Below are 24,558 nucleotides of genomic sequence, written 5' to 3'. Positions count from 1 at the left end.
CTCATGCTTCTAAGATTATAATATCCATACAACATCCCATCTTGCTTTTATACATCTCATATCACCTACTTCCATTCATTTCATAACTCGTAACCTACATTATCACTTATCACCATCAATTCACTTGTAATTGATAAGCTCAAATTTAACCACCCATCAATTAAATTGTAATTAAGAAGCTGAATTTAACCGAAAATTTTAAGCCTTCGTTCATAACTGAAAATAGAAATTCAAATTCACATGCTATCAATTCATGGCATCTAATGATGAATATAATAATCGATACACTTTTTCTCCAAAATAGGTTGGTTTTCGCCAGTGCAGTTCCGTGGCAAGTTGTTGACCATATCCATCTCCTGGAATTCGCTCCGGTCGAAATACCAGTCTCCCACGGCTTCTGCTATATTCTGAAAAATACACTTCATATTAAATTAGTAGTGTGTGACCAAACAATTTGTGTGACAGATTATTTATATAGTTTCACTTACTTTGTTAGCAAGTCCGTTTCCAACAATCAATGAGCATGTCGAACCGCTTATGTCTTCCATATGGCCATGTCGGTAGCAGCTATGTACAAAATAGCCCCTCCTTGAGGAGCTATTTGCAATTGTACTTTTCAGCGTATTTACCAATATCAACCTAAAATCTAAACAAAAATAAAACAAATAGTATTATTGATAGATTTATATTAAATCGAGTTAAAAAATATTAATTATATTGTATATACCTTTCATGATTTCTATCTCGGTCCAATTGCACAACATTAAGTTTTGGAGGCAACTCTTCCATTTCGGGCTTCTATCAGGGAACAAAGTATATCCTATCTGTGATGGGTAGATTGGAAATAAAAAAATATATAATTAATGACATCAAAGATATTAATAAATACTAATAATTATTACTGTACATTATAAGATTGCCCATACCTGATATGAGTCAAATGCTGATTCAATTAAAAATAGTGGGGTTTGGATATCAGGGACCAAATTTTCAGGAAATAAACACTGCAAAGATAAATATGATTATGAGGAATGCTTAATTATATTGTTCGGAAAAGTAATGAAGATAAGTTAGCTAATACTCCCTCTGTCTCGCGTTACTTAAGCCACTTCTTTTTTGCACTTGTTTTAAAAAATGATAATAAATAGTAAAGTGTAGAGAGAGTAAATTAAGAGAGAGAATAATGTAGAGAAGAGTCTTCTCATTTTTATTCCCTCACTTACTTTACTCTTTTTTAAAACTATTTATTAAGTATATTTTTTTAAAATAAGTGCAAAAATTGACTCAGGTAACGTGGGACGGAGAGAGTACTATATCCATACCAGAGTTGGGCTAAATTTGGATGTGCATGATGTGGGCAACATATTCGTCAAACCCTATACATATACATAACAAAAATGAGGAATTAATGTAAGAATCCACGTGTTAATAATATATAATACTACTTGATTATATAACAAAATAAACTGAAATAAAAAGAATACATACATGTGTTGATACCACTCTATAGAAGAAAGATTCTCTCCAATCAGCCCCCAAAAAATGCTCTCTAGTGAGCCAAACAAAATTAATCAATGATATAGTAGTTTACAATAATATATTTCATAATTTTTTTTTATAATTAGGTAATTAATCTAGATAGTCTTACCCGTGAACGAAAAAGCCTGAATCAGATACGCACTTCACTCTAGTTGTGTTGTGAAACAACGATTGAAACTTATCACAATGTAAAGTTGTGGCTAATCCACCTGCCGAACCGCCTGACAATAAAGCCTATAAAAATAATATACATTAATATCAAGTTGCAATCAAAATTTAACTAATTCAAGAGTTATTATAATTTAATAGCACATACATTTTTTGCATTACCCATTCCGATTCGTAGGAGCTCATCCATCATGGCATCATATATTCTCGCACCTCTATAAGTTAGGTTGTACTTCTATGTAAATGTTTCAAAAATTGAAAAATGAGTGAAACAATGAAGCTATAATTGAATTGAGTAAAACATACAATTAGGACTAAACCGGACTCATCAACCTTCTAGTTCATGTCGAACCATCCAGTCCGGTTTTTAAAAGAGTGAATGCTAGGTTAGTATAACTAATTGTGCTTATTGGTTACATGCAAGAAATTTAAAAACTTACCGGGTCTACATCTTCAACATCGGACATGAAAGATGAGCCGTCACAGTAGAAGATTCTGAACACGTGCCAATTGTAGAAATCTGAAATCATACATATGCAAGAATTAAGTTATATATTTCAAATTAGAGAAATGAAATTGTGAATTTGATTAGATTTAACTACATATATACCAGGGTTCAAGGTGGAATTGGCATCGAGCATCCCTCCAAAGGATACGACACCATTCTGCTCCTTCGACATAAGCTTAGCACTACTTCCTAGAGGAGTTTTGGATCTATTGAGGCAGTCAGCTACATCCCGACACCACCCACCACCCTTGCAACTCCAAATTGTTAACTCAACAACAATAGAAGTAGATGATAAAAATCCACAAAAGTTGTTCATATTCATATACCTCAAAGATTACGTGCCACTTGTCAACTCCGTCTCCGAACCCTGGACTATAAGCGTAGGCTGGAGGAGTGCCGTCTAGACAGACTATATATACAAATAGTTAAGCAATGAATTAGCAACAATTGAGAATCAAACATATATATGTATATATATATGTGTGTGTGTGTGTGTGTGTACGTACCAGCTCCTCTGGCTACAGCGGAGTCCAACAGCGAGATGGTGACGTTGTGGCCTGCTACGATTCCGGCCATAACCAAAGATAGGATACTAAGTGGCAGTAGTAATGTAGCCATGACTTGTGTCTCTGCACAATGATTGAAATGAAATTAGCTTCTTAATTAGTTTTCAATGACAAGAAAAAACACAAAATATGAAGTAGAAACACAACAATAATTCATCATAATTTTCAAAAGGCATAGTCACAGATATGAAGAAAACTGAGGTCAAGTTTTTACTATATTAAGTATATAGCATCATTAGTTTGGGAAGGGATTAATTAACCTAAATTACAGAAGAAAATTACTATTAATTGATAAAAGCAGTGATTAATTAGAAGGGTATATGAACAAGCATTCTGAATTACACCTAAAAATTCATATATAGTCAACCGCAGTAATTTTTTCAAAACCAAGGTTTCAAAAATGAGATTTGTGCAGCAGATCTGAAAGGAAAGGAAAGGAAAGGAAAGGAAAGGGGAAGTATAGCATACGTAGACAGAGACGGAGATGGAGACGAGATCAGAGACGAAGCTGAAATTCGAAGCAGAGGCACAAGTGTGTGTGACTGAGAGAGGCGGAAGTGTGAGACTGAGAAGCAGTATGAATCTCCACTCTTTATTAATAGAGCTGGAGATGGAGATAAATTTTCCTAAATCTGCATGGAATTGGAGCATTGTGATTGGTCTACACAAATAGTATTATTCTTTATTTATATTCTCACTCTCAACATACATATCCCAAATTTAAAATAACTCACACTCCTACTAAATTATAAATCAGATTATATGCTACTAAAACTTCAAATAAAAAGCATATATATTTACCAATAAAAATAAAAATGATCAACAAATTTTAGGTCTTCTAGACTTCAACTAATATGGATTATTGATACTATATCGTATTCATTTAATGATTAAGAGCCAACTGATTGAAATACACAAGGTTAAGATACATTTAATGATTGAAACGAAATCGACTTGTTAATTAGTTCAGAGCTGGCAAAGTGTGTGTTGTGTGAGACTGAGAGTGTAAGCTGTGTGACTGTGAATCTAAAATCTCCACTCTTATTAATGAATCTAAAATCTAAAATCTAAAATCTAAAATCTCACTCTCAACATACATATCCCATTCCCAACTTTAAACTACCTCATTTCTCCACCTATATCTAAGATTATATACTACTGAGATTAAAACTTAATCTATTGTTACAAGTTATTTTTTGGATTATAGAATACTAATATTTTTAGAGAAAAAAATGGGAGTTTTAGAATTCGGAATTGACTCAATAACTATATTTAGTTGTTTGTATCCCAACTTTGAATCTAATTTGAACTGAATTCATATTTCTAAATTATATTTGAGAAGGAAACAAGAGATATGAATGCATTATGATTCAGCTTCTGGAATATATACTTGAAAAGGAAACAAGAGATAAGATAGCATTTTAATTAGGTTACTATTATATACTACTACTGAGATTAAAACTTCACATAAAAAGCATAAATATTTACCAAAAAAACTATGGGAAATAAAAAAAATGATCAACAAATTTAAGGTCTTCAACTCATACAGATTATTGATATTGTATCACTATTAGTGTTCGAGTTTTACTTAGTTATTAATCCATCCAATTTCGAGATCTTTCTCAACAATTTTTTAATCATATGAAAATTAATGGATTGTTATATGCTCGTTAATTCTTTGGATTATAGAACAGGGAGTATTTTTAAGAAAAAATCATTAAAAATTACTCCCCATGTCCGCAAATAGGAGTCCTTTTTTCCATTTCGGTCCGTCTGCGAACCGTGAATAGGAGTTCTGGTTCACTTTCACTATTATATATGCCCTATATTCAACTAACTCATTCCACCCACATTTCATTTAAAACTACTCCGTATGTAATATAAGTGAGACTCATATTCCACTAATTTTTTTCACCATTTTTCTTAACATTTTTTAAAATCTTCGTCCAAAATAAATGAGACTTCACGGACAGGAAGTAGTGTATAGAGCTACAAGCCTTAGAAATTGACTCAGTAATGTATGTATCCACTCCCATTTTAGTAGGAATTCACGTGATTTTGTATTCCCAAAGATATGAATTCATTTTAATTTGACCAACTTGACACGTTACACTTCCTAACTTGATGTGATATATGCCCACTATATAATAATGGAGCATTAACATTAATATTTCAAAACATATCAATTGATGCATCTTGATATTGCATTCACTTTTTTGCCTGCTGAATCTTGTAAAACTTGGGCCATAAATTTATTATTGCACCAAAAGTAGTGTAAAATTATGAAGATGATAATTATTTTTAACTTTAAATAGAACAATTTCTAACCTTTAGGTATATGTGTTTTGCCATGAAAGGAATGATTTTTGGCCTACCATCCAATTTGTCCCATTTGTGGTCTTTCGCAATATCATATCCATAGATTAGCAATATAGTAATTATTTTCAATTTAACTCTTGAAAATATCATGTGACGATATTAGCTAAAGTTAAGCCGATAAGAGTGAGTATTAATTAGAGATCAACAAATTGGGAGTTCAATGTATTAAAACCGAGGCTTGATAAATATCCTTAGAAAAGAAGGTAGGTCACCGACCACTACATAACTTCGGAAAACAAAATCAACACACATTTTTTAGGATAGCCCTTCACATCGTCCACTTCAATAATTTCATCAAGAATTCTTGTTTTGCTTTTAAGATTACTAAATAAAGCTATACATGTATGAAGTATATGATTTAAGAACTTTAGATCGTGAAAATATAGGATAAATTTATTTTAATTTAAAGTATACAAATGACCCATTTATAAAAAAAGTATATAAATGACCTATATGTACATATTGATAGTGAACTAACTATGAAAAATAAAATATAATTATTTTAATTTAAAGTATACAATGGCCAATTTATAAAAAAGTATAAAATATATATGAATATAAAATTATCAATACATAGTAGTAATATCAAACTGACAAGCTAATGGTTCAAAGTTTTCATATGTTTAAAGCGATTAAATAGATATATACATTTAAAACCGGAAGAAGAAATCAACTGATAATCTTTGTTGTCCATTTTAATGGCTCAAAGTGTTAATGAAATACATTCATTAGTGTAATCAAATTATCTATTCTATTATCAACACTAAATCCTCTAAGTAATACTGTATCAAAATTATTCCATCCGTTCCATAGTAATGAAGACGCTTATTTTCGGCACAGAGATTAAGAAAAATTGTGTAAGGTGAGTTAAGTAAAGAGAGAATAAATTGGAAAATGAAAAGGGCATAGAGATTAAGAGAGAAAAAAGTAAAAGAGAGTAAAGTAGGTGTGGAAAAATGTGTTGACTTTTACTAAAAAAGGAAATGACTCTATTACTATGGAATGTACTAAAATGACAAAATGACTCTATTATTATGGAAAGGAGGGAGTAAAACGATTCAAGTGCTTGTGGGCTTTCTGCACACGTATTTTGGGGTCAATATGATTCTCACCTATTTTGTCTATATATAATTGTTCTTTTAAAGTTAGTATAAAATAAAATTTGTCCAAAGTTAGTACTGTAATTTTTAAGATAAAAATCCTTAATTAAAATTGGAAAACATATAAAAAACACGTGGAGGGCCCATATTTGCCCCTAGCTTCGCTTTTTTCAACCATTATGAACAAGGGTGTTTACGTCATTTTCGTTATCCTCCCTCCATCTGCGAATTGTTCAGAAATCAGACGTTATGAAGCTAATTAGAGAGGTTAATTTTAATTTACATTAAAATGTATAAACACGTTTCCAAAAATATTCGTACACCCAATTCCCTCTCTGGAAAAAGCAAAATCGACTACTGTGTTTCTCTGACGAATCCAATCACTTAGTTTTCGCGCTCCGTTTCAAAACCGTAGCTGTTCAATTATCGCTTTTCTCACTACATTTCGACGATCGCCGCTTTGTTTCGCAATTCAATTCCGATTTCTGGTACGTATTGCTTCTGTGTATTGTGAGTATCTGAGTAAGCCCTAATTCAGGCGGAATGGATAGTGAAACAACGTCAGCATGTAGTCGCACAGATTGATTTCTCGCCGGAATTGAGACGTGGCTGTTTTCTTAGGTTCAATTTTCTTTTTAATTCAGGGAGTGAATGCTAAAAATTGGAGGATGAACGATGCGGGCGCTGCGTGGCGGAGTGGGGAGAGGTAAGCAGAAGCGGCAGGATCTGCCAGTGGCGTATGGGGGCGACAAGAACGTCGGCGATAATCAGAATCAGGATAGTGAGAAAAGAGGGAAGCCGGAAGAGGAAAACGCAGCGATAGCTACGCGTACGAGGAGGAGGAAAGCAGCGGCGGCAGCAGCAGCAGCAGCAGCTGCGCTTGAAGTGAAGGTGGTTGAAGAGGATAAGCTGGTTCCGGAGGACGAGAGGGAGGAGGTCGGAGAGAAATCAATGGATAGCGGCGGCAAAAGCCCAGAGAGGGGAAATGTGGGTGATGATGATTTACCCTCCACGCCCCTTCCTGAGAAGGTGAGAATTTGAATTCTCGTTGTAGTTCATGTTGGCTTTCTTGTTACAGATGATGATGATGGTGGTTTCTGCATGCATGTTTTCGATATGATAGATTGTTATATTTAACTAAAAGTTTCAAGCTTTTTATTGGCTGAGGAAATTGAAGATTTAATATTTATGTCAGATTGCATGGGGTATCTGAAACTGATAATGTTTAATGCGTTTTGGGTACTTGTTGATTTCAGTGTGTTGCCATTTTTTTTTATGTGACTATCATCTGGAAAGAGACACATGGAAACATTCACCCTCTTTAGAAATACAGGGTGGTGCCCTCACACTGCGCATACACCTTTTCGGAAAAGCACAAGCTTCTATCAGATTCTAGATTCTTGTGAAACATGCTGGTGATGGATTTGGTTATTTCAGTTTTTGCGATATTGTGGAAAAAATTGGAATCTTGAGTGGCATTGATTAGGATGAATAAAATAGTATTAGGATGATGAAACACCATCTAATTGATGAAAACTGAATCTCGAATTACTATATTTATTAAACTTAAAGGCATTGATAGTTAATTTCAGTATTCAGATGATGCAGAGCCATCTAGTGCTATCAATGTTATAAAATGCATGATTTTTCACTACTTTCAGTCTATGCAGGTTGACAAATTATGGCCAGTTTTATTTAATACTGGTGTCTGGAAGACATTGATATGACTTTTAACTGGAAAGGTTCAAAAAGCATTGGTATACAGTTTGCTAATACATCAGCCGTTTTCATGTGGCTATTGTCTATTCTCTTGAAATGGTTTTAAAGCAGTGACCTATAGTCTCACAATGTTACAAATGGTGTTTCAGTATGAATGTGTTTCTGCATTGTACTTGTTACTTCATCATTTAGTTTTGGTTGATACTAGCAGGGTTGTGCCTGGATACTATCTTTTGAATCTATGACTTCCGAGTGTGAAACTTTAACAATCTGTGCTCATGTTATAAAAATATGCATACAGTTATTGATTAATATATATACAAAATACACTGTTGCTGGCCTAATGCGAATGGGACAATCTTCTTATCTCATCTTGTAATGATCAGTTTGATTCCATGTTTTGAATTATATAGGTTCAGGTTGGTGGTTCACCAACATACAGACTTGAAAAAAAGCTGGGAAAGGGAGGTTTTGGACAAGTGTATGTTGGTCGCCGCATCACTGGTGGTAACATTCATGTAAGGACGGGTCCTGGAGCTATAGAGGTACATATGTATGCATTTGATTTGTGTGATATTATACTTGACCAAATATTTTCTTGCTCCAAATTCTAAAATTTTGGAATGGTCTCCATAGGTGGCCTTAAAATTTGAACATCGCAACAGTAAAGGATGTACCCATGGTCCACCTCATGAGTGGCAAGTTTACAAGTAAGCATTTCTGTTTCTTCTGCGTCAATTAGATGGTGGATGTATCTCTGATCTTATCTTTTCTACTGCATCACTCACAGTACTTTAGGAGGAAGCCATGGTGTTCCACGAGTCCACTACAAAGGCCGACAGGGTGAATATTATATCATGGTAAGCATATTGCATGGTCTCGTTTTTCATTTACTTTTCCTTATAGGTTCTAATTTTTAAGTAGCACTTGGGTTGGACAGGTAATGGACATTCTCGGACCAAGCCTGTGGGATATGTGCAATAATAATTCTCTGAATAAGTACGTTCCTTGGTTTTTTCTTTTTTTTTTTAATTATCCTATATGTTGTAATCTTATCAAACTTGTCAAATTGCAGTATGCCTATGTCGGTTGAAATGGTGGCTTGCATTGCCATCGAATCAATTTCAATATTAGAGAAAATTCATGCCAGAGGGTGAGATTTCATCTCCAAGTGCAAGTGTGGTTTCTCTGTTGTTAATTTTCTTTCTTTATCTGCATGAACGTAATGCTCCGTACATGTTTTGCATGTCTGGTTTAAGAGTATTAACAGTGGCTTTTTTCATCTGGGAAAGTTCATAAGATAATTTTCTATCTTGTTAGTTGTATTACTTGTTACCGCGATTATCTTTTTTCATGGTATGTAAGTGTTAGAATAGTTCCTTTTTCGCCCAGTTTGAAGTAGGTGTATGAATATGATTATAATTATAATTTGTAGGCATCATTCCAATGATAGTTTATTGTATGTAACATTAACATGTTACTGTTTCTATAGTGCTCACTGTTCATATTTGTTTTGAGATTCTTATAACCAGATATATGCTGTTCCGATGATGGCTAAGTATCCGTAGCTATCATAGGATATATACATAGTTTGGTACTTTCTATTAGGTGAAGGAAGCTAGTAGTGATGGAATGGCTGGGTACTTACTTTTGTTAGTAAAGTATGTAAGCATTTTACAGTAGATATTTCTCTGTGAATCTCATCAATGTCTGCATTAATAGATATCAAGCTACTTGTATGTAAAGATAACTTAATTTTCGAAGAATGACTTACTTAGGATTACTTTGCTTATATGCCAAAAATGGCAGGTATGTTCATGGGGATGTGAAGCCTGAGAACTTCTTGCTTGGTGCTGTAGGAAGTCCTGATGAAAAAAAGTTATTCCTGGTTGATCTTGGTTTAGGTAAATGTCTTGCACATCCTTAATGAAATATCTACTTTTATTGTTTTGGGCATATTTAGTTTCTATTTTCTAATAGTGACTTCATCAGCTACTAGATGGAGAAATGGCAATACTGGCCTGCATATTGAATATGATCAACGCCCGGATATTTTCAGGTTCGTACTTCGTACATGCTTGACATTTTTCTATTTCTCTGCTTGCAATTCCCCTTTAGGTTTTCCTGATATTTAGAGTCTGAATATGGGTTTCAGGGGTACTGTTCGGTATGCCAGTGTTCATGCTCATTTAGGTAGAGCAGAGAGTCGGAGAGATGATTTAGAATCTCTTGTTTATACACTGGTATTTCTTTTGCGAGGACGTCTGCCTTGGCAAGGATTGCAGGTCTTCTTTTTCCTACCATATGGCGTTCAAAGTTTTGATTTGGGACGTTCCAGACATTTACTTATATCAGCATTCTTTTTCCCCCTGGTATGGTCTTCTTTTCAATAGGGTGAAAACAAAGGATTTCTCGTTTGCAAGAAGAAAATGGCGACATCTCCAGAAGCGCTTTGCTGCTTCTTTCCACAGCCTTTCAAATCGTTTGTGGAATATGTGGTAAATTTGAAGTTTGACGAGGAACCTAATTATGCAAAATGTATCTCTCTCTTTGATGGGTTAGTTGGACCAAATCCAGATATCAGACCTATCAAAACTGAGGGTGCACAGAAGGTGCCTATTGTTACCTAATCTGCTACATCTCACTTACATAGTTTTGTTTGTCTAATTCCCCCCTGTCTTTGTTGGAAATTAAGCTTATATACCAGGTTGGTCAAAAACGAGGTAGGCTGCCTTTTGAAGATGAGGAAGATAAACAGCCTAACAAGAAAGTCCGACTGGGGTCGCCTGCATTACAGTGGATTAGCATTTATAATGCTCGTAAACCTTTGAAACAAAGGTATATGTTCAGGATTCTCTCAATGTTTCCACTGGGTTCTTCTCATGTATCTTGTATTTTTCTTTTGAACGTAATATGTTTATTAGTAGTATTTTGTTTGCTCTTGCCTCAGTTACAAAATTTATGTTTCTTGGTTTATATTGAAGATATCACTTTAATGTGACGGATGCAAGGCTTTCCCAGATTGTTGCTAAGGGGAACAAAGATGGCTTATTCATCAGTTGCGTAGCATCTTGCCAAAATTTATGGGCATTGGTAATGGATGCCGGTACAGGCTTCACCTCTCAAATATATCAACTGTCGCCTTTCTTTCTTGACAAGGTACATTCTGGTGGCAATTTAAGCACTTATGATGAATATATGCTCTCGATTTCGTTTGATTCTATTTGAAGATGTTGGTGCATAAACACTAATTTAGATCTGCATACAGGAATGGATAATAAAACAATGGGAAAAGAAGTTCTACATCAGTGCAATCGCAGGAGCTACCAACGGTAGTTCCTTGGTTGTTATGTCAAAAGGTGAAGTTTTAGCCTCTGGTTAAACGTTCAGTTTTTTGTGATGTATTTGTATATATGTTCATTTGGGTGCATATATCGATTGCAGGGACTCGTTATGTGCAACAATCCTACAAAGTCAGCGAGTCGTTTCCATTCAAGTGGATAAGCAAAAAGTGGAGCGAAGGTTTCACCGTGACCTCCATGGCTACATCAGAGACTAAATGGGCTGTGGTTATGACTCGTGGTGCTGGATTTTCGAAACAGGTTTCCTACTTTAGTCATCTCGCATTGTATTTTAAGTTTGTGGCATTTCTTAATTTACATCACTGAATCCGATATAGGTTGTGGAGCTTGATTTTCACTATCCGAGCGAGGGTATCCACCAACGTTGGGAGCAGGGATACCGTATAACTGCAACAGCAGCAACTCCCGACCAGACAGCTTTTATCCTAAGTGTGCCGAGAAGAACACCAGTGGATGAATCACAGGAGACGCTACGTACAACCATGTTTCCGACCACACACGTCAAGGTTGGTCCACCGACAATTCTGATAACACCCATACATCATCCATCGAACATGTTACCCAAATCTGGTTCGTTGCAGGAAAAATGGGCGAAAAATCTGTTCATCTCGTCAGTTTGCTATGGGCGTACAGTTTCTTAAAGGGCGCGACGCATGAGGTTGAACGGCGTGAATATCGGAACCACGCAAGGAGTTTTGCGGCAATTAGGGGCAGTACAGAAGGTAGTGTGTTAGGATCTTTTGTAGGTTTGATTTGCATAAAGTAGACTAACTAATGTCTTGTTTTTTGTCATAATCTTTTGTCAATAAACGTGTCTAAAAGTCCCCTTTAACAAGTGTTCTAGTTTTTTGCCATTGCAAACTAACCAGTTAAACCCATTACTATTTTCTTCATGATGTTAACTGTGTGGAGAGAGAGAGAAGAGGGATACTCCGTCCGTTATTAGGAGTCTCATTTCTTGGCGACACGGGTTTTAAGAAATGTTTAGAGTGGGTGGAAAAAAGTTTGTTAAATAGGGATCCTACTTGTATATATTACTCCCTCTATTCCTTAAAATTTGGCATCGTTTAACCTGACACGAGTTTTAAGAAATGTAATAGGAAGTGAGTTGAAAAAGTTAGTGGCATGTGGGTCCTACTTTTATATGCTTTTCGGCTCGTCACAAACTCCTTGCACTATTTATAGTTTAAGTTAGAATTAATGCATTTAATTAATATGTTAGTTTAAGTTAAAAGCTACTTTATTAAGTGATGTCTCATTACAATTAAAATTATAATTTAATTACACTAAAAAATCAATCCTAAATTTACGGCCTAAAATGAAAATGAAAAGTGCGAGTAACATGAGACGGAAGGAGTATTATTTTTAAAATAAAATGTAAGTGAGAATGAGTTAGTAGAATGTAGGGTCTACCACCAAAAATGGCACTTCCTCTATCCCTTTGTAGCTGAGTCGTATTCCTTTTTAGGTTGTTCTACTGTAGCTGAGTCATTTCTTTTTTTGACAAAAAATACTTTACTCTCTTTTCATCTCTCTACTTTTTTCCTTTCTACTTTATTCTCATTTTACTTAACTCATTTAAAACAAATTTTTAGGGATTGAGGGAGTAGTTTTAAATGAAATGTGAGTGGAATGAGTTAGTGGAAGATGAAGCCCTATTATTATTTATGGTAAAAGTGAACCGGGACTCCTATTCGCGGATGGATTAAAATAGAAAAATGGGACTCCTATTCGTGGACGGAGGGAGTACTTGCTATGAAATCTTAAGGGTAAGAATTCCACCAACGCATTTAAAGGACATGATTTTGTATTTGAAGGATACGTACGATCAATTCTAAAAACCTTCATTTCATCAAAATATACTGTCGGAAACCCGACCGCATGACGGCTCATAACAGCTGCAGCAAGCCCTGAGCCACGCTGAGCTGCAATGGCACCAGCTTCCGATCCTCGCCATCTTTAGCCGCCCGTGTCCTTGGCCTGTAACACAGTTTCTCCGCCGGAACCTTCCCCTGCGATCAACATAACTGAAAACATCAACATTTTCACCACCGCAACAATGAAACATCCTTTCTAGAAAAAAACATTACACCTCAAGACCATCATCATCCCAACGGACTGTGAAAATGCACGAGCATTGGCTGCTGTCGTGAACCATCCTCTTGACTTCCACAACGCGTGCGTCACAGTAGAGCGCATGATCCTCGGCTTCCTGGCAATCACGGACCGTTACAGGCCTTGAAACAACAACAGAGGATAAATGTAGCAAGAAATGAGGTGGTACCCGGAAGCAGAGAACGAGATCTCCAACACTGACTTTGTCGCATTCGGAATGTTCCAAAGGGATTGAGCGTTCGCGTACTGCCTTGCTAACGCTCACCCATTCGTCTTCCTCTTTTCCGAAGCCAGCAAATCTCACACGAACAAACTGTCATATTTTTGGAAATGATTTGAAATGTGAATATTTGTGTCATTGTTTCAATATATGCACAAGTCATAATGGAAGGACTAAAAGAAGGAGAATTCGAAGGCGGGGACAGAAAACGAAAAGTGTAGTATCGTACCAGATCGCCCGAGTACGTGACTCTGAAGCTCAGGAAGGAAGCCACATCAAACCTACGAATCAAGAAAGTGAGATTGTACATCAATATACTTATCGAAAGAGTGACATCTAACTCCGAAAGCAACGTGTCGGATAATGATCAGTATTACATAGATTGAATGCTCACCAAGCAGAATCCTTAGCTGATCTAGCTTCGAAAATCAAGGTTTGGAGCTCAACAGCTGCTTCACTAGCAGGGATTGTTGGCACTGCATAAATTTGCAGAAGTTTATCATCTCCAAATGATCAAAAATCAGGGCATCGAGTTTCGAATTCTGTGAGTCCAAGATCAAACGAGACGATTGTGTAAGAAATCAACCTTTACTCCTCTTTCTCAATACAGCAGTCTTTGAACCAACACTTCCTTTGTTGGGCTTAAACCGAACGACTACAACTGCTGCGTTTGTTAGTTTACCGCGGAACCATCTCTGCAACTGCAATACAAGAAACATCAACATCATCATAGACTCAAATGCCTAAACTATGCACACACACATACTAATGAATTATACAGAGAGAAGGCTTCGAAGAACGACCTGTTCCCAATCTATACGCGGTTTTTCAGCACGGTTAATGCAGCCACTGCATAAGAAACACAGCAAAAACCAATCAAAGAGTTGAAACAAGTTCCTTATGAAGTCAACCATATGACAATAAGAGCTCACTTAAATTTAATGGAAAGCTCCCGACAGAACTCATCTCCGGTCGTTTTCTCTCCGATTTCGTTTAGTAAGCTCTCCATTTCGATCATCTGCTACCAAACCAAACATCTCAAATTCCATTTCAAATTCAGCAGCAAAAGATCATAAAATTCCCCAAAGTTCATTTTTTTTATAGGAGCATTATAGTAAATCGATATCCAATTGTAAATGCAATGTATATTTACATAACACACACACACAACGCCAATCAAGAACTAATTTTTCCCAAACCCCACAAAAATAAAATGCAGAAAAAAAAGAAAAACAACTCCAAATTAGTCAGAAAATAAATGATCATGATTGTTGATATTTTCAGCCTTACAAGAATTCATTTTTTCCAAACCCCAGAAAATGAAAATGCAGAAAAAAGAAAAATTACTCCAAATTAGTCTGGAAATAATGATATTGATTGTTGATATATAGTTTTAGCATTGCAAGAACTCATTTTTCCGAAACCCCACAAAATAAAATGCAGAAGAAAGAAAAAACAACTCCAAATTAGTGAGAAAAATGATCTTGGTTGTTGATATTTCAGCATGCATAGGATTATAATATTGATAAAACAACAGAAAAATGAGAAGGGGCAATCAAACATGAGCAAAGGTGAAATCTTTACAAATGGAGCATTAAAAAGAAAAAAAATGGCATTTCACATTTGAGCAGTCACCTCATCCAATGTGAACTCAGGTGAATTATCTTCATCTGCCATCTGTGTGTGTGTGTTCACTGAGTCAGTCGCTTAATCACTCAGATTCTTGAATTTAATAATGTGTGTGAGTGTTTTTTTTAAAGAGTTTTGTAGAGATGTACACACGTATTGAAGAGCGTTTAACTTCGTCGTCAATGAATTTGTGAGGGGGGAGCTTCTCTACCATGATATTAGTAGTTTAGTATACAATAATCTTGGTTTGTTTCTTGTTATCTTTGATTTTCTTTATCTTTTTGATTAATGTACATGAAGCTTACTTTATTTTCACAATCACCGGATTTTATACATCAGCATCATTATTAGTTTGGTTTGGTCTCTAAGTTGTAGCATAAGGTAGAATTAAATTATTCAAGACTTCTTCTAGTTGTAGCATAAGGTAGAATTAAAATATTCAAGACTTCTTCTAATTTTTAGATTATTCGTCCCCTAAAAATATGTGCACTTACCATTTCCATCGATCTCATATTCATTGTAACACCCCGACTTTTTCCACCCTTTTTATTTGTTCTCGTAAGGACGTCGTTTACGCATCTAAAAACTGTTCGACCTTGTTTCTTTTGTCGAGAGAAGAATTTTACTTTTTGAGCCAAACAATTATTCATTCCTAGCCCAATCTGAAACCCAATTGTTATGAGTTCAAAATACATTTTATTTCTTTCTTTTGAGCCCAATTTTGGAGAAGCCCAATCAAGATTTTAAAAGTATGAGATTTTCTTCCACTCAAATCTGATGCAAGGAAATCTGCCATGATCTGCATCACTGAAAAATAGGAACAAATCTCCTTATCAAACCCCAAAATTAGACTAAGGTGCAGATCTCTTTTGACGCTGTATTGTACCGTGAGGGAGTATATTTTGGTTTGACTTTTAGGTTTAAACAATATTAAATGCTAGATGGCTAGTTTTAAAATAATTAGACTAAGGTGCAGATTTTTTTAATAGAAACTCTTGTTAGACTTTTTGGTTAGTGCGGTGCGGATTTTTTTAATAGAAACTCTTGTTAGACTTTTTGGTTAGTGCTGATCGGAAGTAATAGTAATGTTTGGGGTTGCTTCGTCCAATTGATAAATATGATTGATTATATGAAGTTTTCCTTGTAGTAATGACGAAGGATAAAATGAGCACTCACATGGGAAGCATACATTCTTTTAATTAGATGTTTTCTCGAGTTTTAAAGAGCTTATTGCTTTTATTTTAAAAGGCTTTTCTTTCGCAAGAGAGTTAAGGACGGAGTGAGAATTTTCAAGTTAAGAAATTTAAGCAAACGAGGTAGGCTTTCTTTTTAAATAAGGACTATGTCCTAAGCAGTTTATTTCAAGTATGAGTTATGTGCTTAAATTCCAAATATGTTGTGTCATGCCGTATTTTATTTTTGAGGATGTGCCTATCTGATCGCCTAGTGGGGAGTGAGTCCCTATTAGAAGTTATGAGTTTAATCGAATTCGGGTTTGTCTGGGGAGTGAGTCCCTATTCAAGGTAGTGTACACAGAGAGGATCGTGCGCTATCTTTCGAGTTGGCCGATCCAGTGATCGAAAATGTGACCACGTTCTTGTTTCACATATGAGGTTCAGATATAGTACGAGGAGAGAGAAAATGGGTTGCGCGGCCATACTTTTGAGCGAGAAAATGTTTTGGTGACTTGGTCTTTTATAAAACCCAGAGTTCACTTTTAAATGCTGACACAATATTTTATGAAAATTATTTCGGCTTGTGTTCACTGGGTACTTCAAGTACTCAGCCCAGCATTTCTTTTTAAAAATGTGCTGGTTGAGCGTGACGCGTGCGGTGGGCGTTGAGCAAGACCGTTGAAGAAATTTAAGTGTTTATAATGTGTCATGTCTTCACACGTGACATATTCCTTCTCTCAAATGCTTCCGCTGAGTAGTTGTCCTTCTTTTGAGTTCTTGTATTGCTGAGATAATATTCGTTTTTGAGTTGTTGATTGTTGAGATACTCTGATTTTATTCGAGCTATTCCCACTTGTTTCGAGCTATGGTCGATTTGTGTTATTTTCTCATTTCTTCCCCGCTTCTTTAATCCTCCCCTAGTCTCGATCAACCGTGTTTTCTATCCTTAGAAAATGCGGGCGTGACATTCATTTCCATCGATCTCATAAAAATATGGGTATTTCTATTTATGTAAAGTTGTCCACAACTCATATCGTTACCTTCAGTATATACTTTCGGTATATTCCATGTATGTGGTATATACTTTCAGTATATACCATGATTACGGTATATACCTTAGTTTATGGTATATACTGAAATTTGTTAAGCCGCAGTATATGAAAACTCATATCGTTACCTTATTGAAATAACTTCATATCGTTACCTTACTGAAATCTTTCGGTAATGTATTATACTGTACCAAAAAATGCAGAATTTCAGCCTTTTTCTAGTACGATAAGACCAGTATTTTAGTATTTTTTCCCACCTACAACATTTGGTGCTAAATGTTTAATACTAATATTTAATTATTGAGATTAATTATTTCATATGTACTTATATGCATTTAAAATTTTTACTTTCAGTAATAAACATCAAATAGATTATTAAATGAGTGATAAATATTAATTATATTTATTAAATAATAGTAGTATTATATTTATTTTTATAACGAATTTTACGAAATAATGATGGAATGCATCATGACACATACTATGTACAAATAGAGATGGAATAAAACAATATATACAAACAAAAAAATTTATATATTTAAGTAATGGCTGAGAAAACAAGAACTATAAATAAAAGTAATTTATGTATAAAAAAGAAATATAAATATAAATAATATATATATTTCTTCATATAGACTAAAAAAGTAGAGAAAGGAAATACTCCAGATAGAAATGGATGAAAGAGTTTGTTGTGTAAACTGTGTTGGAATAAAGATTTCTTGTTTATCATAGGATTCACTTATCCACTTAAAAAGTAGAGAAAGGTTTCTTGTTTCACATAGGTTTCTTGTCCATATTCTCATGGTAGTACTATTTGTTAGCAATTCAAATTTCTTATGACAAGTAAAATCCAAGCATATATGTTATTACTATTTCAGAAAAGATAAACAAAAACCTTGTGTTTAATCACTATATATATTTTATAGGGTGCACTAGATGATACCACCCCTTAGTCTAAATCATGGATGGAATGATAATGCATTTTCTTTTCTTTTTTATAATAATATCATGCTAAACAAAGCAAGTGACTTCCACCAAAAGCATGCACACGTTTTGGTTAATTCTCATTCATTTGTTGCTTAATTTTAGTTGAAGACTGGGGACGAAGAAGGAGATGAAGGACGAGGTGGAAAATCGCACGAGGACTGATCAAGACAAGGCGAGTAACAATGCTGATGAAGATAATGAGAAGAAGTTATGGAAAATCACAAGTGGAGTTGATAAGTGAGTTAGTTAATGGTTGTGTCAACTTTTTATTTTTTTAAAAAATGAGTGAACGTTTTACTTTTTTTGTTGTTGGTGTATGTTATGCAGAGAAGGGAGTACTGAACTTGGTGGTGTGGAAGTGAGGTTTGAGGACTTAACCGTTGAGGCGGATTGCTTTGTGGGCGAAAGAGCTCTCCCTACGCTGCCAAACGCTGCTCGTAACATTGCAGAAGCAGCCTTGAGTTGCTTTGGGGTGAAGCTGGCTGAGAGAGCAAAGCTTCACATACTTAAACACACTTCTGGCATCATTAAGCCCTCAAGGTGTGTTGTATGTGTGTGTTTTATATATGCTTATATTTTTGTCATGTTTGAATTCAACTGTGCTGATTTTCATTTGGTGTTGTGTAGGATGACTCTTCTATTAGGACCGCCTTCGTGTGGAAAAACAACCCTTTTGTTGGCTCTTGCTGGCAGGCTAAGCTCTGCCTTGAAGGTGTGTCGAACCGTGTAAAAAAATTCACAATTACTTGAATTTTAGCCTTACTCTGAATCCCTTTTGGGTGAGCTTTTCAAACTTGTGAACAGGCAAGTGGTGAAATAACCTACAATGGGCACAAGCTGGACGAATTCGTTCCACAGAAGACAGCAGCGTACGTCAGCCAGAATGACATTCATGTAGCCGAGATGACTGTGGGAGAGACACTCGATTTCTCAGCAAAATGCCAGGGGGGTGGATCAAGATATGGTATGTCTTGAAACAATTTAACTAATTTTTTCCTTTTATGGAAAGTTGATTATTTTGAGTTTTGTATATAGAGTTCTTGAAGAAGATCACAAGAAGCGAAAATGAAGATGGAAGTGGAGATATCACAGACTATGTTCTCAAGGTAATGTTTGAGAATGGAGATTATATTGTAATACTACTAAATTATTCAAGAACATACTGCCATTTGTTTATCATTCATCACTTATGGTGGCAGGTACTCGGACTTGAGGAATGTCGGGACACCATCGTTGGGGATCAGATGCTACGGGGGATCTCAGGTGGACAGAAGAAGCGCCTAACGACAGGTATTCAGTCGAAGAATGAACAGAGGAAACTAAGTTACATTACTTCTGTTGTTAACTTGTTTATTTTTATATAGGGGAGATGATTGTTGGGCCATCCAAAGTGATGTTCATGGATGAAATATCGACCGGCCTAGACAGCTCGACTACGTTTCAGGTGGTGAAGTGTATGCAGCAGATAGCACACCACACTGAGGCCACCATACTGATGTCCCTCCTTCAGCCAGATCCGGAGACATTCAACCTCTTTGATGACATCATCCTCTTGTCCGAGGGCCACGCAGTCTACCACGGCCCGATACAGCACGTTCTTGAGTTCTTCAAAGTGAATGGGTTCCAATGTCCTCAAAGAAAGGGAGTTGCTGATTTCCTCCAAGAGGTAGTACCATATTTAGTCCCTCAAATGACTAAAGGTGTAACCTTTTTTTGTCATAAATCATACTACTAATATATGTGCATTTGTTGTGATAGGTGACATCAAAGAAGGATCAGGAGCAGTATTGGGTGGATACAACGACGTTATACAGATACGTCTCAGTTAGTGAATTCGCAGAGAGATTCAAGCATTTCCACGTTGGCGTCCAGCTTCAACGAGAGCTGTCTACCCCTTTTGACAGAAGCCGGAGTCCTAAATCAGCTCTAGTTTATGACAAGAGTGTGGTGCCTCGGAAAGTGCTTCTCTTGGCGAACTTTGCCAAGGAGTGGCTTCTGATAAAGAGGAACTCTTTCTTCTATGTCTCCAAGATTGTCCAAATTTTTGTTGTGGCATTGATTGCATCAACTGTGTTCTTGAGGACTGGAATGCATACTGGGAACGAAGAGGATGGGGCGGTCTACATTGGAGCGCTCGTGTTTGCCATGATCATCAACACGTTCAACGGATACGTGGAACTGTCACTCGCTATACAGAGACTTCCTGTCTTTTACAAGCAAAGAGACCTTCTGTTTCATCCAACTTGGGCCTTTGCCATACCACATCTTCTGCTGAGGATACCGATATCCTTGTTTGAATCTTTCGTGTGGACGGCCACGAGTTATTACACAATCGGATTCGCCCCTCAAGTATCAAGGTATACATGACATTAAGATGAAAACACACACTTATTTAAAAAATGTTGAAGAGAGAGTTATGATAAGCAAATTGTTGTTCTCAGATTCTTGAAGCAGCTGCTGTGGGTGTTTTGTATCCAACAGATGGCTTCCGGGATGTTTAGGCTCATTGCGGGGATATGCAGGACGATGGTCATCTCCAAAACCGGTGGCTCGCTTACTCTCCTGCTCGTGTTCCTCTTGGGAGGCTTCATTATCCCTCTCGGTCAGTCCAACTGCTTAAATACTATGCACACATCACATACAATCCAAAGGACTAAAGCAAAACACAGCAACATTGAAAAAACTTGGAACTTCATGCAGATCAAATTCCAATCTGGTGGAGATGGGGATATTGGATTTCGCCTCTGAGCTACGGGTACAACTCCATTGCAGTGAACGAGATGTTCGCATCAAGATGGATGGACGAACTGGTGAGTGTTACCAAACAAGTATTAATGGTGTTTATGATCAAACACATCAAAATCTTGACTTGGTTTTGGTTTTATGGCAGGCCTCGGACAATGCCACGCGATTGGGAGTGTCTGTTTTGAAGCAGTTCAATATTTTCCAAGACGAGAAATGGTACTGGATAGGCATAGGTTCTCTCTCGGGGTTCACAACCATCTTCAACATATTGTTTGTGATTGCTCTCATGTACCTAAACTGTAAGTCCTGCTTCTGTTGAAGAGTCCTTAACCTTTTTCGCCAGCTCACTTCCTCCTTTTTTCGACTACGTTAGCTTTCGAGAAGCAACAAGGTATAATATCTCAAGAGCAGGCAACAGCAGAGGCAATATACCAAGAGAAAACTGATAAAAAGGTACCAAAGCATACACCAAGTGATTCAATGGACTCATTATTCCAATCAATGTCAACAACAGATGAACATAAGAGGGGAATGGTTCTGCCCTTCACCCCTTTGGCCATGTCGTTTGAAGATGTGAATTACTACGTGGATATGCCGCCAGTAAGAAGCCTCTTCCCTATCCTCCTTCTTCGAACAACATAGTTTAGAACGGTATAAACTAACATAGGTCACAGGTGATGCAAGAAAAGGGAGCAGCTGAGGGGAAACTCCAACTACTTCATGAGCTAACCGGCTCATTTAGGCCGGGTGTTTTGACAGCATTGATGGGCGTTAGTGGAGCAGGAAAAACCACACTTATGGACGTTCTTTCCGGAAGAAAGACCCGCGGCTATATTGAAGGCGACATCAGAATATCCGGATTCCCAAAGAAGCAAGAAACTTTTGCAAGAATCTTGGGATACTGTGAGCAGAACAACATCCACTCGCCTCATGTAACTGTCCATGAGTCCTTGATGTATTCTGCTTTTCTTAGGCTCCCTCAGGACGTTAGCAACCACGAGAAAATGGCAAGAGCGACGTCTCCCTCCATTTTCCATTTCCTAAAAAACAGAACAGAAAAGGAAAAAATCATGCTGATGCTATCTGTTCTCATGACAGATTTTTGTGAGCGAAGTCATGCGTCTAGTCGAGCTGGATAACCTCAAGGACGCGATAGTAGGGATCCCCGGTGTAACTGGACTGTCAACAGAGCAGAGAAAGAGGCTCACTATAGCAGTGGAGCTCGTGGCCAATCCCTCCATCATATTCATGGATGAGCCAACTTCTGGTTTGGATGCAAGAGCAGCAGCCATTGTCATGAGAACTGTGAGGAACACCGTGGACACTGGAAGGACCGTTGTCTGCACGATACATCAGCCCGGGATCGACCTGTTCGAAGCCTTCGATGAGGTAAATAATGAACATAAAAAAAAAACCAAAATAAAAAACTACTTCATCTTTTCTAACACCTATGCCAAATCCATCAGTTGCTTCTCATGAAAAGAGGCGGACGAGTCATCTACGCAGGACCCCTCGGCCAACAATCACGAAACGTCATAGATTACTTTGAGGTACAACAAACTGACTCAACACCTTATCTTGCTATAACTATACCAAGAACTCTACCTAATGTAGGCAGTGTCCGGAGTTCCCAAAATCGAGGAGCAACGTAATCCAGCAGCGTGGATGATTGAAGTGAGCTCAGATGCAATAGAAACGAGGCTTGGTATTGATTTTGGAGACTACTACAAATCAACATCTTTATATCAGTAAGTTCATTATCAATATAGACACAATTTATTTCACATATTATAACAACCATACTTACTATTATCTGTTTTAATCACAGACAAAACAAGGCCTTAGTTCAAGATTTAAAATCTCCACCTCAAAATTCAAAAGATTTACACTTTCCTTCACAATATTCACAATCAACACTAAGCCAGTTCAAACTAATCCTCTGGAAGCTAAAATTGACTTACTGGAGAAATCCTGACTACAATCTTTCGCGATTTTTCTTCACACTCGCTGCTGCGTTACTCATTGGATCAATATTCTGGAAAGTAGGAACAAAGAGGTTCGCATCCTAATACAAAAACTCCAACAATATTCATTAAACACAACTGTACTAAATCATGAAACATTTCTTTCAGGGAAAACAGCAATGATCTCACAACAGTTATAGGAGCCATGTACGCAGCAGCGATATTTCTCGGAATAAACAACTGTGCAACGGTGCAGCCAGCAGTCGCCATCGAGAGGACAGTTTTCTACAGGGAGAGAGCTACAGGGATGTACTCTGTCCTACCTTATGCAATGGCACAGGTTAAGTGTTCATTTTAGGCCTTAAAACAACGCGTTATGCTAATCTAACACGCGTTAATCAACAAACCACAGGTGATCACAGAGATACCCTATGTGTTTGTGCAAACCACATACTACACACTGATAGTATACGCCATGGTGAGATTCGAGTGGGAGCCTATCAAGTTCCTCTGGTTCTTCTTCGTCAACTTCTTCTCCTTTCTCTACTTCACTTACTTCGGGATGATGAATGTCTCCACCACGCCCAACCTTCACCTTGCTGCAGTCGTCTCCAATGCCTTCTACTCCGTTTTCAACCTCTTCTCCGGCTTCTACATACCTGGACCAGTAAGTACAACGTCTCTCAAAACCAGTGCTAATAACATTACTGGACTAAAAAGATAAAAACCTTTTTTTTTTGGCTCTCATTGAAATGGCAGAACATTCCAACATGGTGGATTTGGTACTACTGGATATGTCCGATGGCGTGGACAGTGTACGGGCTGATCGTGTCTCAGTATGGGGACGTGGAGGACGAGATGAGAGTAGAGGCGACGGCCCTTAAAACAAGTGTAAGGAGTTATATTGAAGAGCATTTTGGATACAAGCTGGACTTCATGGGAGAAGTTGGTGTAGTGTTGGTAGGTTTCACATTCTTCTTTGCCTTCATGTATGCTTATTGTCTCAAAACACTCAATTTCCAAAAGAGATGATGCATTAATAAATAAGCTTGTTGTTCCCTTTTTCCTTCCAAAGAGGAGAGATTGACAACTTAAGTTTCAAGAAATCATATTTTTATGACCTTTTCAAGTATTACTAGTTCATATTGCATTATAGTATTGAACAATTCTAACAAGTCAATTTCTTCACTATTAGGGAACCAGAAAATATAAGGCATTGTTAAATAAAAATAAAAACCTTAATATGACAATTATTAAAACATGATTATTGATATTTAATGCCATATTGCGTTTCCAGCAACAAAGGATTGCAATGCATATTTACATAACACAC

The 24,558-nt window shown here is 36.7% G+C and overlaps 4 protein-coding genes across 7 annotated transcripts; 2 read left to right on the top strand and 2 right to left on the bottom strand.

Moving 5' to 3' along the window:
- Window positions 1-184: 184 nt before the first annotated feature.
- LOC121794265 (pectin acetylesterase 11-like) lies at window positions 185-3,426 on the bottom strand. Of its 2 annotated transcripts, none has more exons than XM_042192352.1 (13): window positions 3,250-3,426; window positions 2,722-2,844; window positions 2,542-2,624; window positions 2,318-2,462; window positions 2,148-2,227; window positions 1,856-1,942; window positions 1,649-1,773; window positions 1,489-1,549; window positions 1,323-1,376; window positions 927-1,004; window positions 728-824; window positions 489-646; window positions 185-419 (listed from the first exon to the last, which is right to left on the bottom strand). In XM_042192352.1, the coding sequence occupies exons 2-13, from the start codon at window positions 2,831-2,833 to the stop codon at window positions 261-263; spliced, it is 1,239 nt and encodes a 412-aa protein (XP_042048286.1). In that variant the 5' UTR covers window positions 2,834-2,844; window positions 3,250-3,426; the 3' UTR covers window positions 185-260. The 2 variants fall into 2 exon arrangements, with proteins under 2 accessions (XP_042048286.1, XP_042048287.1); XM_042192353.1 differs by having other exon boundaries at window positions 185-407; window positions 3,250-3,417.
- Window positions 3,427-6,536: 3,110 nt separating this feature from the next.
- On the top strand, window positions 6,537-12,229 carry LOC121794259 (casein kinase 1-like protein HD16). Of its 2 annotated transcripts, none has more exons than XM_042192344.1 (17): window positions 6,537-6,748; window positions 6,905-7,289; window positions 8,393-8,524; window positions 8,616-8,689; window positions 8,770-8,839; window positions 8,920-8,978; window positions 9,055-9,132; window positions 9,789-9,883; window positions 9,972-10,038; window positions 10,135-10,264; window positions 10,373-10,591; window positions 10,675-10,817; window positions 10,991-11,138; window positions 11,248-11,338; window positions 11,424-11,581; window positions 11,659-11,847; window positions 11,923-12,229. In XM_042192344.1, exons 2-17 carry the CDS (start codon window positions 6,936-6,938, stop codon window positions 11,980-11,982), a joined length of 2,067 nt encoding a protein of 688 aa, XP_042048278.1. In that variant the 5' UTR covers window positions 6,537-6,748; window positions 6,905-6,935; the 3' UTR covers window positions 11,983-12,229. The 2 variants fall into 2 exon arrangements, with proteins under 2 accessions (XP_042048278.1, XP_042048277.1); XM_042192343.1 differs by having other exon boundaries at window positions 6,538-6,748; window positions 10,964-11,138.
- A 945-nt stretch (window positions 12,230-13,174) lies between these two features.
- Window positions 13,175-15,505, bottom strand: LOC121794269 (protein SAWADEE HOMEODOMAIN HOMOLOG 1). 2 transcript variants are annotated; one of them, XM_042192361.1, is made up of 9 exons: window positions 15,312-15,505; window positions 14,609-14,694; window positions 14,480-14,525; window positions 14,263-14,377; window positions 14,071-14,152; window positions 13,906-13,957; window positions 13,626-13,769; window positions 13,434-13,553; window positions 13,175-13,353 (listed from the first exon to the last, which is right to left on the bottom strand). In XM_042192361.1, exons 1-9 carry the CDS (start codon window positions 15,351-15,353, stop codon window positions 13,231-13,233), a joined length of 810 nt encoding a protein of 269 aa, XP_042048295.1. In that variant the 5' UTR covers window positions 15,354-15,505; the 3' UTR covers window positions 13,175-13,230. The 2 variants fall into 2 exon arrangements, with proteins under 2 accessions (XP_042048295.1, XP_042048296.1); XM_042192362.1 differs by having other exon boundaries at window positions 13,328-13,368.
- A 3,638-nt stretch (window positions 15,506-19,143) lies between these two features.
- On the top strand, window positions 19,144-24,257 carry LOC121794256 (ABC transporter G family member 29-like). Its single transcript, XM_042192338.1, has 18 exons — window positions 19,144-19,228; window positions 19,321-19,480; window positions 19,552-19,622; window positions 19,716-19,806; window positions 19,881-20,182; window positions 20,275-20,873; window positions 20,958-21,118; window positions 21,217-21,332; window positions 21,407-21,560; window positions 21,635-21,861; window positions 21,936-22,268; window positions 22,360-22,650; window positions 22,728-22,811; window positions 22,876-23,009; window positions 23,090-23,317; window positions 23,394-23,565; window positions 23,638-23,892; window positions 23,985-24,257. Exons 1-18 carry the CDS (start codon window positions 19,145-19,147, stop codon window positions 24,255-24,257), a joined length of 3,735 nt encoding a protein of 1,244 aa, XP_042048272.1. The 5' UTR covers window position 19,144.
- Window positions 24,258-24,558: the final 301 nt, after the last annotated feature.

Source organism: Salvia splendens, chromosome 3 (genome assembly GCF_004379255.2).
Source record: "Salvia splendens isolate huo1 chromosome 3, SspV2, whole genome shotgun sequence".
Taxonomy (NCBI): domain Eukaryota; kingdom Viridiplantae; phylum Streptophyta; class Magnoliopsida; order Lamiales; family Lamiaceae; genus Salvia; species Salvia splendens.
This window is presented reverse-complemented; position numbering and strand designations above follow the sequence as displayed.

Excerpts from the sequence above, each read along its gene's own strand:
- LOC121794265 (XM_042192352.1), bottom strand. The coding sequence starts at position 2,833 with ATGGCTACATTACTACTGCCACTTAGTATCCTATCTTTGGTTATGGCC. Across the intron at positions 1,943-2,147 it reads ATGTTGAAGATGTAGACCCG|AAGTACAACCTAACTTATAG; the intron begins GTAAGTTTTTAA and ends ACATTTACATAG. Across the intron at positions 825-926 it reads CAGCATTTGACTCATATCAG|ATAGGATATACTTTGTTCCC; the intron begins GTATGGGCAATC and ends TACCCATCACAG.
- LOC121794259 (XM_042192343.1), top strand. The coding sequence starts at position 6,936 with ATGCGGGCGCTGCGTGGCGGAGTGGGGAGAGGTAAGCAGAAGCGGCAG. Across the intron at positions 8,525-8,615 it reads CGGGTCCTGGAGCTATAGAG|GTGGCCTTAAAATTTGAACA; the intron begins GTACATATGTAT and ends TGGTCTCCATAG. Across the intron at positions 11,582-11,658 it reads GTGCTGGATTTTCGAAACAG|GTTGTGGAGCTTGATTTTCA; the intron begins GTTTCCTACTTT and ends AATCCGATATAG.
- LOC121794269 (XM_042192361.1), bottom strand. The coding sequence starts at position 15,353 with ATGGCAGATGAAGATAATTCACCTGAGTTCACATTGGATGAG. Across the intron at positions 14,695-15,311 it reads CTGAGTTCACATTGGATGAG|ATGATCGAAATGGAGAGCTT; the intron begins GTGACTGCTCAA and ends GTTTGGTAGCAG. Across the intron at positions 13,354-13,433 it reads GGGATGATGATGGTCTTGAG|GGGAAGGTTCCGGCGGAGAA; the intron begins GTGTAATGTTTT and ends TGTTGATCGCAG.
- LOC121794256 (XM_042192338.1), top strand. The coding sequence starts at position 19,145 with ATGACTCTTCTATTAGGACCGCCTTCGTGTGGAAAAACAACCCTTTTG. Across the intron at positions 21,561-21,634 it reads TGCTCTCATGTACCTAAACT|CTTTCGAGAAGCAACAAGGT; the intron begins GTAAGTCCTGCT and ends CGACTACGTTAG. Across the intron at positions 22,269-22,359 it reads TTAGCAACCACGAGAAAATG|ATTTTTGTGAGCGAAGTCAT; the intron begins GCAAGAGCGACG and ends TTCTCATGACAG.